The sequence below is a fragment of the Pagrus major genome, chromosome 16 (assembly GCF_040436345.1).
Source record: "Pagrus major chromosome 16, Pma_NU_1.0".
Taxonomy (NCBI): domain Eukaryota; kingdom Metazoa; phylum Chordata; class Actinopteri; order Spariformes; family Sparidae; genus Pagrus; species Pagrus major.
In genome coordinates this window covers 4,078,367-4,094,034 of record NC_133230.1, presented here as the reverse complement: position 1 = coordinate 4,094,034, position 15,668 = coordinate 4,078,367, and the positions used below count along the sequence as shown (strand labels likewise).

At 41.7% G+C, this 15,668-nt stretch overlaps 1 protein-coding gene across 2 annotated transcripts in view; it reads right to left on the bottom strand.

Moving 5' to 3' along the window:
• The window catches only part of atrn (attractin), a 139,859-nt gene extending 125,486 nt beyond the window's left edge, over positions 1–14,373 (bottom strand). Inside the window, exons 1-2 of one of the 2 annotated variants that reach the window (XM_073483318.1) lie at positions 13,898–14,373; positions 1,212–1,295 (exon numbers count right to left, since the gene is read on the bottom strand). In XM_073483318.1, coding sequence (XP_073339419.1) covers positions 1,212–1,295; positions 13,898–14,136 — 323 coding nt within the window. In that variant the 5' untranslated portion in view covers positions 14,137–14,373. The remainder of the gene's footprint in view (positions 1–1,211; positions 1,296–13,897) is intronic. The other variant, XM_073483317.1, reaches the window with a different exon arrangement.
• Positions 14,374–15,668: the final 1,295 nt, after the last annotated feature.

The following is a 15,668-nucleotide window of genomic DNA, read 5'->3' as shown; positions in this document are numbered from 1 at the left end:
AGAGTGACGCGCTTCTTCTTCTCCTTCCCTCACGCAGAAGAAACAGTAACAGTAAATAAACTGAGGGATGGCAGTGGCCCCGGGGTCTGATTAGAGAAGAAGGCTTGTGACCAGTAATTTAGGAATAAAAAAATACGAGTGAAGAGATCTGACAAAGAAACGTCTCATTTCTATGAGCGCATTTCTCTGCCTTTCAGGGGGAAAAGTCACTTCAGGCCACTGCAGACTGATTCAACACACTTAACTGCGGAGAAAGCGTCGAGTTTGATGTATATAGCGCACATGTCGCTGCGTTAACCTCCTGTTAAGAGCCGGCTGAGGTCTCAAGACAGCATATAAAAGTGCCATTAGCGTGTAATGAAAGCGTTGGGCGACGTGGCGGCCTGGTGATTAGAGAAACCATCGAGGAAGAGGAAGGTCAGGAGTTCAAAACCCTGGAACATCTACACGTCCCGTCGCAGGGAACATGAGTGTGACCTCCCGAGCCCCTGACCAAGTCATCCATGGTTAATCCCCCCCGAATGAGAGAGAGCTGGCTACATGCCGAAAATGCAAATGTAATCAAAGAGTTTATGGTTGGGATGAGCCGACAGCCAAAAAAAGTGAAGAATCATGGCTCTAAATCAATAGTGTAGCGAGGTTATGCTGACTAAAACAACACAGGAGGAGTATTGAATTTCTCACAGTTACTTTGCCATTCACTTTTCATCCATCATCTTCTGGATACTGTAAATTCCTAATGTTGGATAAATCTCTGAAGGACTGCAGTGCAGGCTGTGTACATAACAGCTATAATGAGCACACTTGAAATATTGAGTTGCAGGGCACAGTTTTCACAATTCATCTCTCAGGGTTTTTAGCCTTTTTTCTCAGAATGACAGAAGCTGATTTAATGCGGTTAATAATAAAAGTATTTTTTCATGTAGTAGTTTCTACAGATTCTGTTCTGGCTACTTAAAGACCAGATGTCAAGGTGTTTTCTTGCACAGGACGACTTAAAATGTGCACAACATGATCAACCTGTCTGCAAAAACTCAGGTTTTACAAGCAGTCTATTGCAAACACTCATGTTATCAGAGAGTATTGAGTTCCTAACACTATTTCTAGTACTGTTTAGGACAAGACACACTCATAACGAGTACATAATTGTTGCAAAGTCGTGTCCTGATCTGGTATTTCTCCCATGGTGTTGAATCTGTAACTCTACTTACTGTCCCTCTATCAGCCAGGTGCACTTGGTCTTGTACTTGTAGTTTCCTGGACCGTCAGTCAGATAACCAGAGGGCCCCGTCAACCTGAGAGAAAAGAAGAGCAGAGGTTTTTAATTTATTTTAAACAATCCTGGAAATCATCTACTGGTGGCGTGGGTGTGACAGGATGCTGCAGGTACGAGGTGAAGTAACTGTTGGTACATCTGAATCTCCTTAGAAATACTAGCGATGCAGCTCCAATGCACGTCCTTGAACTGGTCCACCACTAAAATATCAAATAGTATCAGAACAACTATAAAATGGATTTCAATGAAATTTGTTTCAGACAGTCACATCCTCCTCAGGATGAACCGACACTCCCCGGACTTCACTTGTGTTCCCATCATCAGATCCAGTCGTCTAATACTTTGATTTACGACCGAAAACCTGCAAAACTAACAACATTCTCAACTTCAGCTATACTTTGTGTTTGGTGCTAATCAGCAATTGTTAGCATGCTGACATTAGCATTTTATTCAAAGCAGCACTGTGCCTAACAGAAGCGACACAGAGCCGCTAGCATGGCAACAGACTCTTGTTATTTGATAAAAAAGCTGATAAGAATATGAATCAGTCCTTTATCATGCAAATGTTTACTGCTTCTCAAAGGTGAGGAGAGCTGTTTTTACATCACTGTCACTTCAGTATCTTTGGGTCGTGGTCAGACAAAGCTGAAAAAGTTATAATGGTCATTTTTCACCCGTTTAAAAGCCCTTAATGTCATTTATGTATTTTCAGTTTAAGGATTCAAGCAGCAGACGATTTAGCGGTCTGTAAAAGACTGACTTCTGTTTCATGTCATTATATGAAGTTGTGAAATACAGATTAAAATATTCAGGCTACAGATATAATGTTAATGTTTTGCAAAGACATGATTACACACACACACACACACACACACACACACAACGTTGTTGCACAATGAGCCAGTCAGCAGAGCAGAGCGAGCGCAGGTAAACACTAACTTCTGACACTGCATGCAGCAAACAGGACAGCTGAGGGGCCGAGAATGATTAAAACCTTGCAGCAAATTATTATCTGAGGCGACACCTTCGACGGGCAGCTGGCCGCAAACACTCTAATAGTACAGTTCGGCGCCCGGGCCCCTGTTATTGCCTGATCAATTCCAGCTTGATGACACAGCAGCAGAGAGGAGCTGAATTACACAGGGGACACTTAGCTGCAGTCAGAGAGATTGTATCATTACTGATGTAGGTCTCAGGGTGCGATGACTCCGCTAACACACCCAGTCGTCTCTGGCTTGTTCCAAAACAGTCTCGCACAGACTCAAGTCTACTGAGAAGGCAGCAGAGAACGCACTCCTCCCTGCTCAGCTACAGTTAATGATCTCTGCACCACAGTGAAAACACTTCTATCAAGACGTGCTCGACATTTTGACAAAATATTAATTTTTCTTGACTTAACATGGATTATTTTTAAATCAACCTGGTTTCTATGTACATCATCTCTCTACAAAAACAGGATGCTATCCGTTTCACAATTCAGCACACCACAGATGAAATATGTTTTGAAACCGATGACATAAATCCTGTCCAGACCTTCTAGGGGTGATCCCTGTTGTGTTTTTATTTGCAGCCAGTGAGCTGCAACTTCTCGTTATTGAAATCTTTAGCCTGCAGCCATAGCTGCGGAGGTGCACGCCAACAGCCCCAGCTGTGTGGGCTGGCCAATTCAATGTCCAAGGCCAAGGGTGTTGTTAATTTCACTTTCACAGGCCAAACATATGACTCTATATTGCAACAATTCTCTTGTGCTATCTCTGCACTGGATGAAGAGTCAGTATAACAGCAAATGAAGCATTGAAAAAAATGAAGCAGGATAATATTTGGAGGGAAACTGAAAAGTAATTTATGCCACAAGTTCGAAAGTATTGACACTGACAACCATACACGAGGCTTTGCTGATTATAGCTGATTGTATGTACTTTAAGTGCTTTAAGAGAGCAGTTTCACCCAACCTTTTTCACGAGGCAGGTCTCGGCGGTTAGCTAACGAGTACACTAACACTGTAATTACAGATCTCTCGGTGCTGATACAGCCGAGGCCTGCAGGGACTCTCAGCTCCCCCAGCTAGCAGAAAAACAGAGCTCCCTCAGAGGATGAGAGGCTCCAGACTCTCCTAGAGCCAACACACCACAATGTAACCTGCTGCATGTTACAAAACAGACTCTGCCACTAGCACTTACTAATGGGATACCAATATCCCTCTGAAACGACATGAAATTATCCAAAAAAGCTGTTTTGAACCTTGAATTCAAGCAAGCAATCATGCATAACTCGACACTAAGAAGCAAAGGCACAAATCCCAGCAGGGAGGGCACACATTTAAAACATTTAACTGCACTATTAACAGAACTGAAACACACAAAAGGGACATTATAGACAGCAATCTGTACCTGAAACATATTTCGGACCAAAAAAGGAACTGGATGAAAACCTCAAGCTAAAAAAAAAAAAAAAAAAACCACACCACTTCCTATCAACTAAAGCCAAAGTTACTGACAATGACTGACAGCTTTTTTCCTTTATTGATGCAAATTTCAAGTCATTTACTAGCTTGATTACTGGATAATCATCATTTAAAGCTGATAAAACAAATGTTTTTCCTGATATTGAGCTGTATTTTTTAATGAGATGATTTCTCTCATTAAAAACATGTAAAAATATATCATTTTGTTACTCAAAATTGCAGCCGATTCATCTTAATGAAGATTTAAGGTGCCGTGTCAGATGGTCAAAAAGCTTCACGGGTCGCCGCCCGGAACAAATATGAAGACTTCTTATTTCCAGTGTGGTCGTACAACAAGTCTAAATATAAAATATCTGACATAACCCCACCGTAAGTTGCTTTATTTTATTGTCAGAGTGTTTAAAAAATATATAATAACAAAGTAAAGTTACCAGAAACCAAAGTTTTCCTGGAAATAGGCCCATACATCTTACATCATAAAGGTCAAGGGCACAGTTCATGTGAGCTAAAACGTATTAAATGGCACGAAATACAGGGATCTAAGAAACGACTGTCAATATCTGTGATGTCAAGTTAAACATAAGCGGTCAAAAAAGTCCTGAGATACAGAACAAGCCAGCAGGTTTCTTTACTTCCTGTGATTAGACACACATCGACAGTGACAGTGACATTGACGGTGACGGCCAACAACCTTCTCATGCAAACAGTATCCCTGCCGCAGAGCCGAGTGGTGTGCAAATGGCAAAGTGTTGCAGCATGAGAGCAGAGCAAACACGATTTCTCATTCAAAGGCGACAACAGTCGTGTTCGGCGGCACAGACTGGAGGGGAGAGGAGCACGCTCAGATAGAGTAAATGCTACAGGAGCGAGAGGGTTTTCCCCTCAGACCGTCTGAGCGGACACTCAAAAGCTGCTGATATGAGTTTTAAAATCAATTAGGGAATATTTTAGCAGAAAATTACACTTTTATTATGAATGTTGTGTCCCAATGCAATTCAGAGTGGTGCACATTATTTAATAATTTCACATCATTTGTGAAATGTCAGCAGAAAGAAGAATCTAATATTAAAACCGTTCCTGGGGGTTACTGTGATTTCTTCAATCAAGCAGACCCATCAGGAGCTGCTCACATGGAGTTTACAGTCAAGTCTGGTAGGAAACAACAGGGTTACAGCATTCTCCTGAACAACTGAAGTATCTGGGGACTTGTATTTAAATCATAAAAAAACCTTACATCCTTTTTAAAGCCGAAATCTTCACTGTAGCTGAAAAGCTAAAAGCGTTAGCGTGCACCTCGTCTGAAGTGGGTGCGTGAGCTCGGTCGCACATTTTATGATTTTTCTTTCAGTTGTTTAGAAGAATGATGCAACTCTGTTTTGCTGAGAAGCTCCAGAAACGCTTTGTGGACTAGAAGCTTCATTTTTTGGGTGAACTAATCCTTTAAACGTTTTGGCACGGCAACATTACCAAGCATATGTTTATTACAGCATCTTGCGTTCTACCTAAACTCCTGATGGGTTAGTGAGCAGATAGTGACTGAACTTCCACACATCCTTTAAGAGATATGTATGGTGCCATGAGATGCCGTGAGGTTACTCAGCAGCAGCCACAGAGGAGGCGAGCTGTGAACTGGAAAACACGGGCAACAAATCAACAAAAAGTGTGCGCCCAAAACATGCTCATGGAGCTATAAGTCAGTTATATTGCGTTATAAATATTTAATAGATTTTTTAGCTGTTTTCCAACTTTCTGTGCTTTCACGCTTCCAGTTTTGCCAGAGTTACTGTTGCACTTTAATGAAAGCTTTCTAATGTACTAATTTAGCCTTTCAACAGCCTTTAATGCACATTCACCTCATCTGCACTAACAAAACTCTGGCCTGTGATACTCGGCACCGCAGACCGTGGTGTTTCTGTACAGTTATATGCAAATTCATCCAGTAAAACTCGCTGAACTTCGTCTATGACTCTGGGCCGGGACAAAATTTTTCGGCGCCTCTGCATCAGTAGACTGGAAAAGGAATAAATTCAGTTGTTCAGCAGTGGGGACCATTAGTCTCTCTGCAGAGGGCAGGCAGGCTGGTCGGCTCAGCGGGGCCTTTAAAGTGAGGCGAGGTCAGCTTTGCTAACAGGTTCCAGAGAGCCTGAGGATGGATGGGGACTAATATGCAGACTACACTAGAGACAGCGAGAATGGCAGCATGAAGCAGCGAGGACCAAAAATCAAAGTTTCTCTCAGGACGAGTGTGTCAGCAGTGCATCGATAGAAAAGATGCTGTTTAAAATTTAAGTATGTCATTTCGAGAAGATTGAGATGATTCAAGATTAGCACTGCAGCTGTCGTTATTCACTGGGGAAAGGGATCCTTCCTCCGTGGCTCTTTCAGTTTCTTCTAGGTGGTTTTTCCTTCCGTATCGAGGATCTAAGGATAGAGGATGTCGTTCACTGTACAGATTGTAAAGCCCCCCGAGGGAACGTGACTGTAATTTGGGTTATATAAATAAACTTGACGTGGTACGATTATAGTCTGAAGACAAATCCAAGCTTCTCGGTTTCACAATTAAATAAATCCTTAGCATTTTTAGTCAGAGAGGTCTTACGTATTTTGTCCCTGCAACATTTCTTGGTTGGCTTTTGTTTTCAACATTTGCTGGAATAATATAGTAGAAAAATAATACAGAACAAAATAATAAATAAAAATAAACAAAAAGTCAGGTCAAAGTACAGTTTTAGTCTGCAGGAGTTATGCCCTAAAATTGGTTAATTGCTGGATCCCTATTCGAGATCGTGCATGATCCAAGTTAATGCTGAAACAACTAGAATGGCACTCAGTAGAGTGTATACCTTCGTCAAGGCCAAACAGTTCCCTTTAATTCTTTCAAGCATGATTGTTTCTGCCAGGATCCATGCATTATTATCTGAGAAATTAACGAAAATGTTGAAAAACGCCCTCTCTCGTAATGTCAAAGAAAGTGAGAAAACAATTCCCTGGATCCGTCTGTTTATCCAGATCGGCACCAAAAGTTAAATGGGGTCTATTCTGGGCCGAGACTCATCATCCATCCAAGTTTCATGGAAATCTGTTCAGTAGTTTTTGTGTAATCCTGCTGACAAACCAACCAACCAACCAACCAACAAACATGGGTGAAAGAGGGCCAGTTGGTGGTGGCAACGCATTAAGAAATGTTACAATGCAATGGGAAAATATAGAGAGAAGAACGTTGTTAGCCAACAATTATGGACATGCATCTTGGCTGGACCATGAGCAGGAAATCCACTTCTTTAGTCTGCAGTTACACATTAATTGCATTAGATTAATGAGGGGGAGTCAGAGTTGCTGTGAAGTCACAGGAAACTCGCTTATAACTGTGATACCACTTTTAAAAAACGAATAAAAGCTGCATCTTGTACTATAAAAAGCATGTCTTTGTGAGTTTGTGCAAAGAAGCACAAGCTGGCTTTTGTAGCAATAGTCTAATCAGTGTGAACATCAGATAAAGGTTGAGCCTTATGGCGACATCAACTTTACAAGCCGCCATTAAGACTATAGTAAACCACATGAAGGAAGTTATTCATGTCAGTATAGACGTCAATGCCATTTTGATGTCTATGGCTTTCTGAGAATCAACAACAACATAAGCCAGCAGGACACGCGGTTCAACAACTGATTGTACACGGCCGATTCTCTCCAGACAGACTTAACGACGCAGCTGTCAGACTGAAGTGGTGGCTGGACTTCTGCTGTCCAAAATGTTATTAAAAGGTCAGTCGACGCACATACAAAAGAATACATTTCTCATGTTCCTCCGGTCGGCCCATTCAGATGGTTTTATTACCCAAGTGCCGAGAAATCCGCCTCTGACATTTCTGCTTCAATCCGGGTTCAATGAATTTCATCTCTGGTTTTAAAAAGCATTGAAATTTTACATGCAGATGATCCCCGGTGGTCTGCGGTATCAAGTGGCACAACCATAAGCTGCATTGTTCCCTGTTTAAATCCAGCCAGAACCCTTTGCTGCATGTCATTCTCCCTCTCACTGTTAACATTTCTTGTCAACTCCCTAATAAAGAGCATAAACGACCATTAAAACGCCTGATCACTAAAGAAAATATCATAAGTAACCTCTGAATTATCTTTCTACCGCTAAAACCTGTTCAGAACGATGGGTATGGATTGTCCAGAGTGACAGACGCACTGTTTCTGGAGAGGGAAGCTGCTGTCGAATTTTTTAAAAATCAAATTTTTCAATGTTATGAGCACAGCAATGAAAATTCCACTCAGCTCCACTGGGATGGAGGCAGAACTCTCAGAGAGGGATGTACAGCATCTCAAACCTGGACGATTAAAAAACAAAGCAATATGCAGAGCTGGTCGGTCTTCACGATATGGTACAAAATAAATACTATGCCGATCTTTCTGACAGATATTGTGACTGTGTCGGGATCAGGAAATTCGGGAAATGTTCGATTATATGTCAGTTAATGGTGCAGCTCCACTGGGATGGAGGCAGAAATCCGAAAAGATGGATAAATCTCAAATCTGGGAAAATGAAACCAAAGCAATCTGGTTTAGAAGCAAGAAAGAAAAGAAAATAGTGTTTTTTGACCCACTGAAAAGAAAGTTTTGAATTATTTAGGTTTAGTTGAGCGCATTTTGCATAAGTTTGTCATGCTTCCATTTACATTAGAGATATACCTGACCACTTTCTTTTTTCTAATCATCAAAATCTGACCATCATTTTTACAGTAAAAGTATATCAGTTCCAAATATCTGTCATTGGTCTCCTTGATTATTGATAATTGGTATTGTATCATCCCTGATTAGTCCCTAATTTAACATTTATCAGGAAAATATTTTCTTGTGATATCAATTTCAGCCATATTGCCCGGCTCCTCACTGAGTCCCCTGGGACAGAATCACAAGTTCAAAAAATCCTCACATGAAAATAGAAACCTTAATTTTTAATGGCATGAAAACAACAAAACACACTAGTCTGTTTTTGTCCCCCCCCCCTCCTTCTTCATGTTGATTTTGGCCCTCATGGCTAGTCGGGACTCCATCTTGGCACGACCCTGCCACAGAAAGCTGCTTTTTACCACCATTCATCCAACCTTGTATGGCAGCATTGTCTGTATGCTAAACACGGCCTCAGACCACAGGCTCTCCCCGAAAACTATCAGCTCTTTGACCGCGTTAACAAAACAACACGGCCTTGATTCCACAATGCCGGATCACAGAGCAGAAAGTTTACCGCTCCATTTCATGATTAGCCTGACGGGGGTGAAGGAGCTGCTACATCACTGGTCATGCTGTACAGTGCGGCAGCAGGAGTGCTTAAAGTTTGAGCTGATAAACATTATACAGTAAGTCCAGCTTTGTTATAGTGAAGTTCAGGGTCAGGATGTCAGGAGTATCACTCCTCCGGCAGACGAGCAGCAACCGCCACCTCTCAGACAGAGCTGACAGAGGAAGACCATTTTTCTGCACAATATAGTCGCAGAACAGAACCAGACTATTAAAATCTCTGCTGCTTTTTAAGAGTAGCTGGACGAGAACTTTGCAGCCACAGTTAAAGTTCAACTTTAATAATCCCCACAGGGACGTTCCTCCTCTTCATTTGGCCCTGTGGTCAGTACTAAAGCAGTGCCCGGGAACCAACTCGAGCTTTACGGGCCAGTAACTTGGTCAAGTGCAACAGCTGGAGTATGAGTAACATGCATCGAGGCTGCCATGCAAAGAGGGCTGCAACTATGGCCGACTGATATGAAGAGAAATAAAATCAGATCGTGCAAATTGTCATCTTTTGCATTTCAATTTCACTAAAATAAATCATGTAAATATGTGAATTTAGCTGCAACTAACATGTATTGTCATTATCAATGAATGTGTCGCTTCTTTTGAATGAGCAAGCAATTTTTAAGCTTTTAAAATGTCAGGAAATTGTGAAAAAAAAGTCCATTATAATTTTCCAGATTTCAAAGTAATGATTAAAGCTTTTTCATTCACTTTACAGCAAAATAAAAACAGAGAAACGCAACACCTCCTCACATTTCAGAAGCTGCAACCAGAGAGCCATTAATCCATCATCAACATTTGTTGTCGGAAATTTGAAGGGACTGAAGACTTCATCAACCAATCCAGTAGTTTCCAGGTTTTTTCAGTTGCATTGATTACTTATTTTGACTCATTTTCTGCTAAATATTTTGCACTATGAAACTCTAAATAACTTGAACTGCTCTATTTGGACAGAGTTACTCACTTTAGAGTGATTGAAGGGGATTTTGTAGGGGATTCATTTTATCAAACGACCAGAGTAGGCCCTGCTTTGCTAGTGTGGCCACTAACAAGTGTCACTAACAAGCAGCAAACCTCAACGTATCGGACAAATTGTTCAATAAAAAAGTCAAACTTCAAGTTTTTTCCTGCTGTATGAAGCAGCAAAAACTTCATAGCAGCATGGGTTTGATTTCATGCGATGTCAGTGCTGGAACGATATATCGTGCAGCCACAGTACCAGTCAACTTACATTTTAGTCTGAGTATACTGAAAGCATTTGGCAGTTTAGGACACTTTGGCATGTAGAAAGAAGAAGCAGGAATCAAACCACTCACCCTACAATGAATCACTGAAGCGCTCTACAGTACAGTACATAAACCAAACCCCTTCAGGTTTTATAACTAAGCAACTGGAGGAGGAGAACTTGAACTCTGGGAATGAATTAGTTGTGATTTTCTGACAATAACATCACTCAATAACTAATCAGAGAAAAAAGGAATCAGTGAAGAAAATAATAATTGATCTCAGGCCCTTAAGCTCCACTTGACCCGAGCCCAGGACTTTTCACATGCTGACAACTGTTACCCAGGATGCAGCTGGTGGGCCAGTGAGGACTTCCCACAGTGAAGTCAATTAATACTTGAGTGCAACGAGCTCCCAGCGTTTTAAACCGCAAACCAAGACGTGCAGCTCCATCCAGAGAGCACTCAACCCTGCCCCTCTGAAACACTAGAAGCTCAGCAGCCATTCAGCCCTCCATTTTACCTGTCCGGATATGCTGTCGGCCGTGCTAATGTGCACATAGTTCCAGCTTCCCCTCTCCTTGACCACCGCTGATTTCAGAGGATGCATAAACACTGCAGGCCTCCGAGCAGCTCTGCTTTATGACCTGGCAGGCTCGCACCGAGCTGAGGCAGCACGACGGCGAATATCAAATTTAAAAGAAAAAGGAACAAAACACCCCGGATCTACTAAAAAACACTTAGCCGAGGCCAGACAATAGAGCACAAGCCTGATGGGACGCATTTTAGCTGCACGGACATGCTAGCTCATCACAATATTAAAACAAGATCGGCTTGCTAACAAACCAATGATGAGAGAAAGCAGAAGTGAAACATTACTGACCAAGGAAAATGTATGAGGAGGAAAGTTTCTAATGTAATGCTTGTTTATGTGATCTTGTCAGTATGTGCCAAAGGTCACAGTGATATATAAACAAGGCCAAGTGTTAATCGATTAGTTGTCAACTATTAAATAAATCACCAGCTAATTTGAGTTGTTTTTGAAGAAAGAAAGGCCAAAAACACGAGTATTTTCTGGTTTCTTTCCTCGTCTGTGAAAGTAAACCGAATATCTTTGTGGTTGTCCACAAAACAAGACATTTGAGGACGCTGAACTGAATTAAATAAGGCTGTCATCAGGTGCTGCAGGACCTGATCACCTCACCACAATATCACTATTCAAGCTCCGGTAATGCGAAGTGACACTCTAATGGGCACACAGGACGAGAAGCGCGGCGCTGATTGCCTGAAAACTCTTATTAATTGACTTCTGACACCTTTCCCCAACGCATGCCGCATTTGCTATTACAGTGAGCGTGGTGTCACTATCCTTTGTTTGAATTAGGGCGAGCACCTACACAGAAAAAGCTCACACTGATGTGTGCAGGAAGTGTGGTCACCTTCCTCCCACCTCTCAGATGTTTCCACCACAGTTTGACCAGCAGCACTAACCTGCAGTGGATGGCTCGGCTATAAAAAAAAAAAAAAAAAAACGCAGGGTGCTTTTCCTTCCACATGTTTCCAACACTTTGACCCCGAGCTGCTGTTGTTTATGCTCTTAGATAACATGATATGTGAACACTTCAGCGGGTCACACACCTTCCAGTCTCTTGGTTTTAGAGCTACCATGACAACTCCTGTGTTTCAAAGAGTTGTGCAAAGCTAGACCACACTGAAGAGTCTTACTGACAGGCCTGTAAAACAATAAAAACGGCTTTTTGTTGGACTGTACGCTTATCTTCGCTCCCTGCAGACTCGTCATCCTCACAAGTACGGACAGGAATCACCATCATCGTAATCCAATTGGAAATGAACACCTGGGTATAGCTTTATGAAAGCATAGACGGCAAAACGAAAGTGTTTGGAGTGGGGATTAAGGCCAAAATGATTAGCCAATATCTAGAACGGTTTTTCATAATCGTTTCATCATTTAAGTAGTTGTTTTGGGAGTAAAAACATCAAACATTCTCCGGCTACAGCTCTTCAAAAAGTGGATATTTGCCATCTTTCTCTGTTTTATGTCATTTTAAATAGAACATCTTCGCGTTGAAGGCTGTCAGACAAAACAACAATTACCACAACATCCTCTTAGCCTCTGGGAAATTGCATTGAGGGACTCTTCACAATATCTGACATTTTATAACCAACACACTTCAGGAAAAAATGTCAGTATAGATAAAGGAAACAGTGCAAGGCGTAAAGTTTTTCTTGAGTGTTTGAGCTTCACCGTGTAGGAGGACGTATGTGCAGAGTTTGACAATTATTTGGAAAACGGAGCAGAAATACCGTCCCCTTTATAAGATGGTTTCTTTTACACAGCCTGTTTTCTAGTATTTCCTCCTTTCGTCGGTTATTATCGCTGCCTTAGCTGAAAAGAAAGATGGGAACATGATACCGGGCTGCTCAGAACCAGATAGAGAGTCGAGTGTTGAGCCACACCTTCTGGAGGAATAAACAACCGTAGTGACATCGAATCCAGAGCTGTTACAGGAGCTGGCGGGGAAATGTACTTAACATCAAGAACGTAACGGTTTATAAAGGAGAGGGGGAAAAGAAGAGTCGCTGGTGAGTGCCGAGTTCAGTGAGAGTCGACCTGAATTTAAAAACACGGACATACACGTGCCTTTTCTTTTTTAACGTCATCTTAAGGCTAACGTGCAGTGAAGTAATCTGGCTGTCTGGGCCAGAGAAACACTGCATGAGTAACACGAATGTCCTGCAATCAAACCCGCTTCACTGGTGGTAAACACAACATTACACAACCGCCATTGTTGATGAAAGTCTACCTGACATGACTCAGGCACAGATGTTGACAGATGAGGTAATGTTTTACAGATTTCTTTATGATAAGTTTATCCTCTGACTCGGAAGAAGCGATCACAAAAAAACACTGTTACCTTCAGTAAACTTGCGGATTTCACAATGCTTGGTCGTTTTACAGACATTTTTAGTCCTACATATTATATATTTAACCTATTGGTAACACAAATCATTAAGTAGTGACTCAAAACCACCAACATCCAGCATACACATCCATATCCAGTACACACACACTGAGAGTGGACTTGACAGTGAGGTAGGAGACATCTTGTGTCCAGAAATATTCGCATTTTCATATATTCTGGAAGGCAAATGTGACATTTCAAGGCTTTTAATGTGGTAATTACACAGTGATGTGTCTGCAGACACCATGCCAGACACACATTAGACATTTGTCGTGCATCGCAGTGATGTTGACACTTGTTCTGGTCTTCATGCAACATATTTTAGGGGGAGTGGATGACAAGATGATGACACTGAGGCTCAATATTGGTCAACATGCATGTCATCAACACCACCCAAACTGCACAACTGCACCATCCAGGACATTTAAAGACATGCACTCCTGTTAAACCAGTAGAAATGAGCCTCAGCAGCAGCGGTAGTAGCCTGGTAGCAGTGATAGTAGACAGGTCTTAGACTACCTCAGGTGTGCACTGCTCGGTTCCTACTGACAAGCTATGAATTAGCAAACACTGGACACAAAGCAGAGCACACAGCCCACCTGAGTGATAACAAGCACCTTTATCATCCAGCACCCTGTGTGTGTGTTCACCGTACCTGAATCTCCCTCCGCAGTGCTGGCATTGGTCCCCAACCCAGCCGGGGAAGCACACACAGTTGCCAGTGGCCGCGTTGCACTGGCCGTTCATGCACGGTTTGTCGCACTCCTTCGCCTCGGCGGTGCCGGGCAGCCCGGAGAGCAGCCCGACGACCGAGAGCAGGAGAGCGGTCGTCAGCATCAGCAGGCTCCGGCCCCGGCCAGAGCCCGAGCAGGCCCGCCGTGTCGCCCCGTACATTCTCTCACAAAAGATGGCTGCTTCGAGGCAGGCGCTCCGCTGCTTTCGGAGGATAGCGACTCAACGGGCCGTCCGCCGGTACTGGTTCCGTTCGTCCGGACCTGAGGTTGCGGTCTCCCCTTGCTGCGGGTGACGGTTCAGTGTCTTCGTTCTAGGCTGAGTCTTCAGCTGGTTAATGGTTTACATCTTTCCCGTGGTTCCGTTTCCCAGCGCCGCACCGAGCCGCATATTGACATCCAGAAGTGACGTGATGGTTACAGGAAATGCGCAACGGGGAGGCGAGCAGCAGCAGAGCAGGGCTTTAAACTCTTATTTTGAAAATACAGCGGAAGTCCCGCCCCCTGACAGAAAGCATGTTATCTGCTTTATAAGAGCTCATTTTATATTATTTTCTACTTTTATTGCATTTATAGCTGTGAATCTGAAGACCTTTTTATATTAACAGAAATAAACATTATATTTTATCAGCATTTAAACTACAAATACAAATAGCATGTTATCTTCTTTGTAGAAGCATATTTGATAGTATTTTCTACTTTTATTGCTTATTCTCATGAGATGTTCTCTAAAGGAAGATGAAACATGATATTAAGCAAATGAACTGCCTATAAAACATAATATCTATCTGTAACATTTTATAATAAGGGTAGCCTGCAAATACAAATAGCATTTTATCTTCTTTATAATAGCATATTTTATAGTATTTTCTACTTTAACTGTTTATTCTCATGAGATATTCTCTAAAGGAAGATGAAACATGATATTAAGCAAATGAACTGCCTATAAAACCATCTGAAGACCTTTTTATATTAACAGAAAAAAACATATTATTAAACTATCTGTAACATGTACAATAAGGATAGCCTGCAAATACAAAAACAAATAGCATGTTATCTTCTTTATAAAAGCATATTTTTTTCTATTTTCTTATTCTCATGAGATATCCTGTAAAGAAAGATGAAACATGATAATGCCATTATTGTACTTAAAGGGGCACTATGTAGATTCAGAGAAGAAATTCAAACTCTAATATTTACAATATTAATGAGGTAATAATACAAACTCAGAAATATGTATTTTTTCCATAAGTGAATAAACAAGCTGTTCTCAGAAGAAAATAAGGTCCCAGAAGACTGTTTGAAGCTATGAAGGTGGCAGGGTCCGCCACATATAATACTTTAAAGTCAGTTTGTTTATTCAGTTTATTAAGTCATGAAAATAAAGTTTGTTCAGGCATAAAAATCTGTCATGAAGATCTCTTCCCCAAAACTACATAGTGCACCTTTAAGTGCAGTTTTGAGGTACTTGTACTTTACTTGAGTATTTCCGTTTTCTGTTACTTTTACTTCACTGTATGAAAGCTTTAATAATCACAAGCTAGCAACAGTAAGCAAATTCATGGATACGTTGTCAACTGAATGACAAGGGTGCAAACTCCACCCTGAGATGTGCTCGAAAGCTTTATAAAAAAGTAAGCAGCCCTTGTATGAAGAGGAAGAGGAAAGGCAAGTAAGTACTTGGCTCTCAAGAAA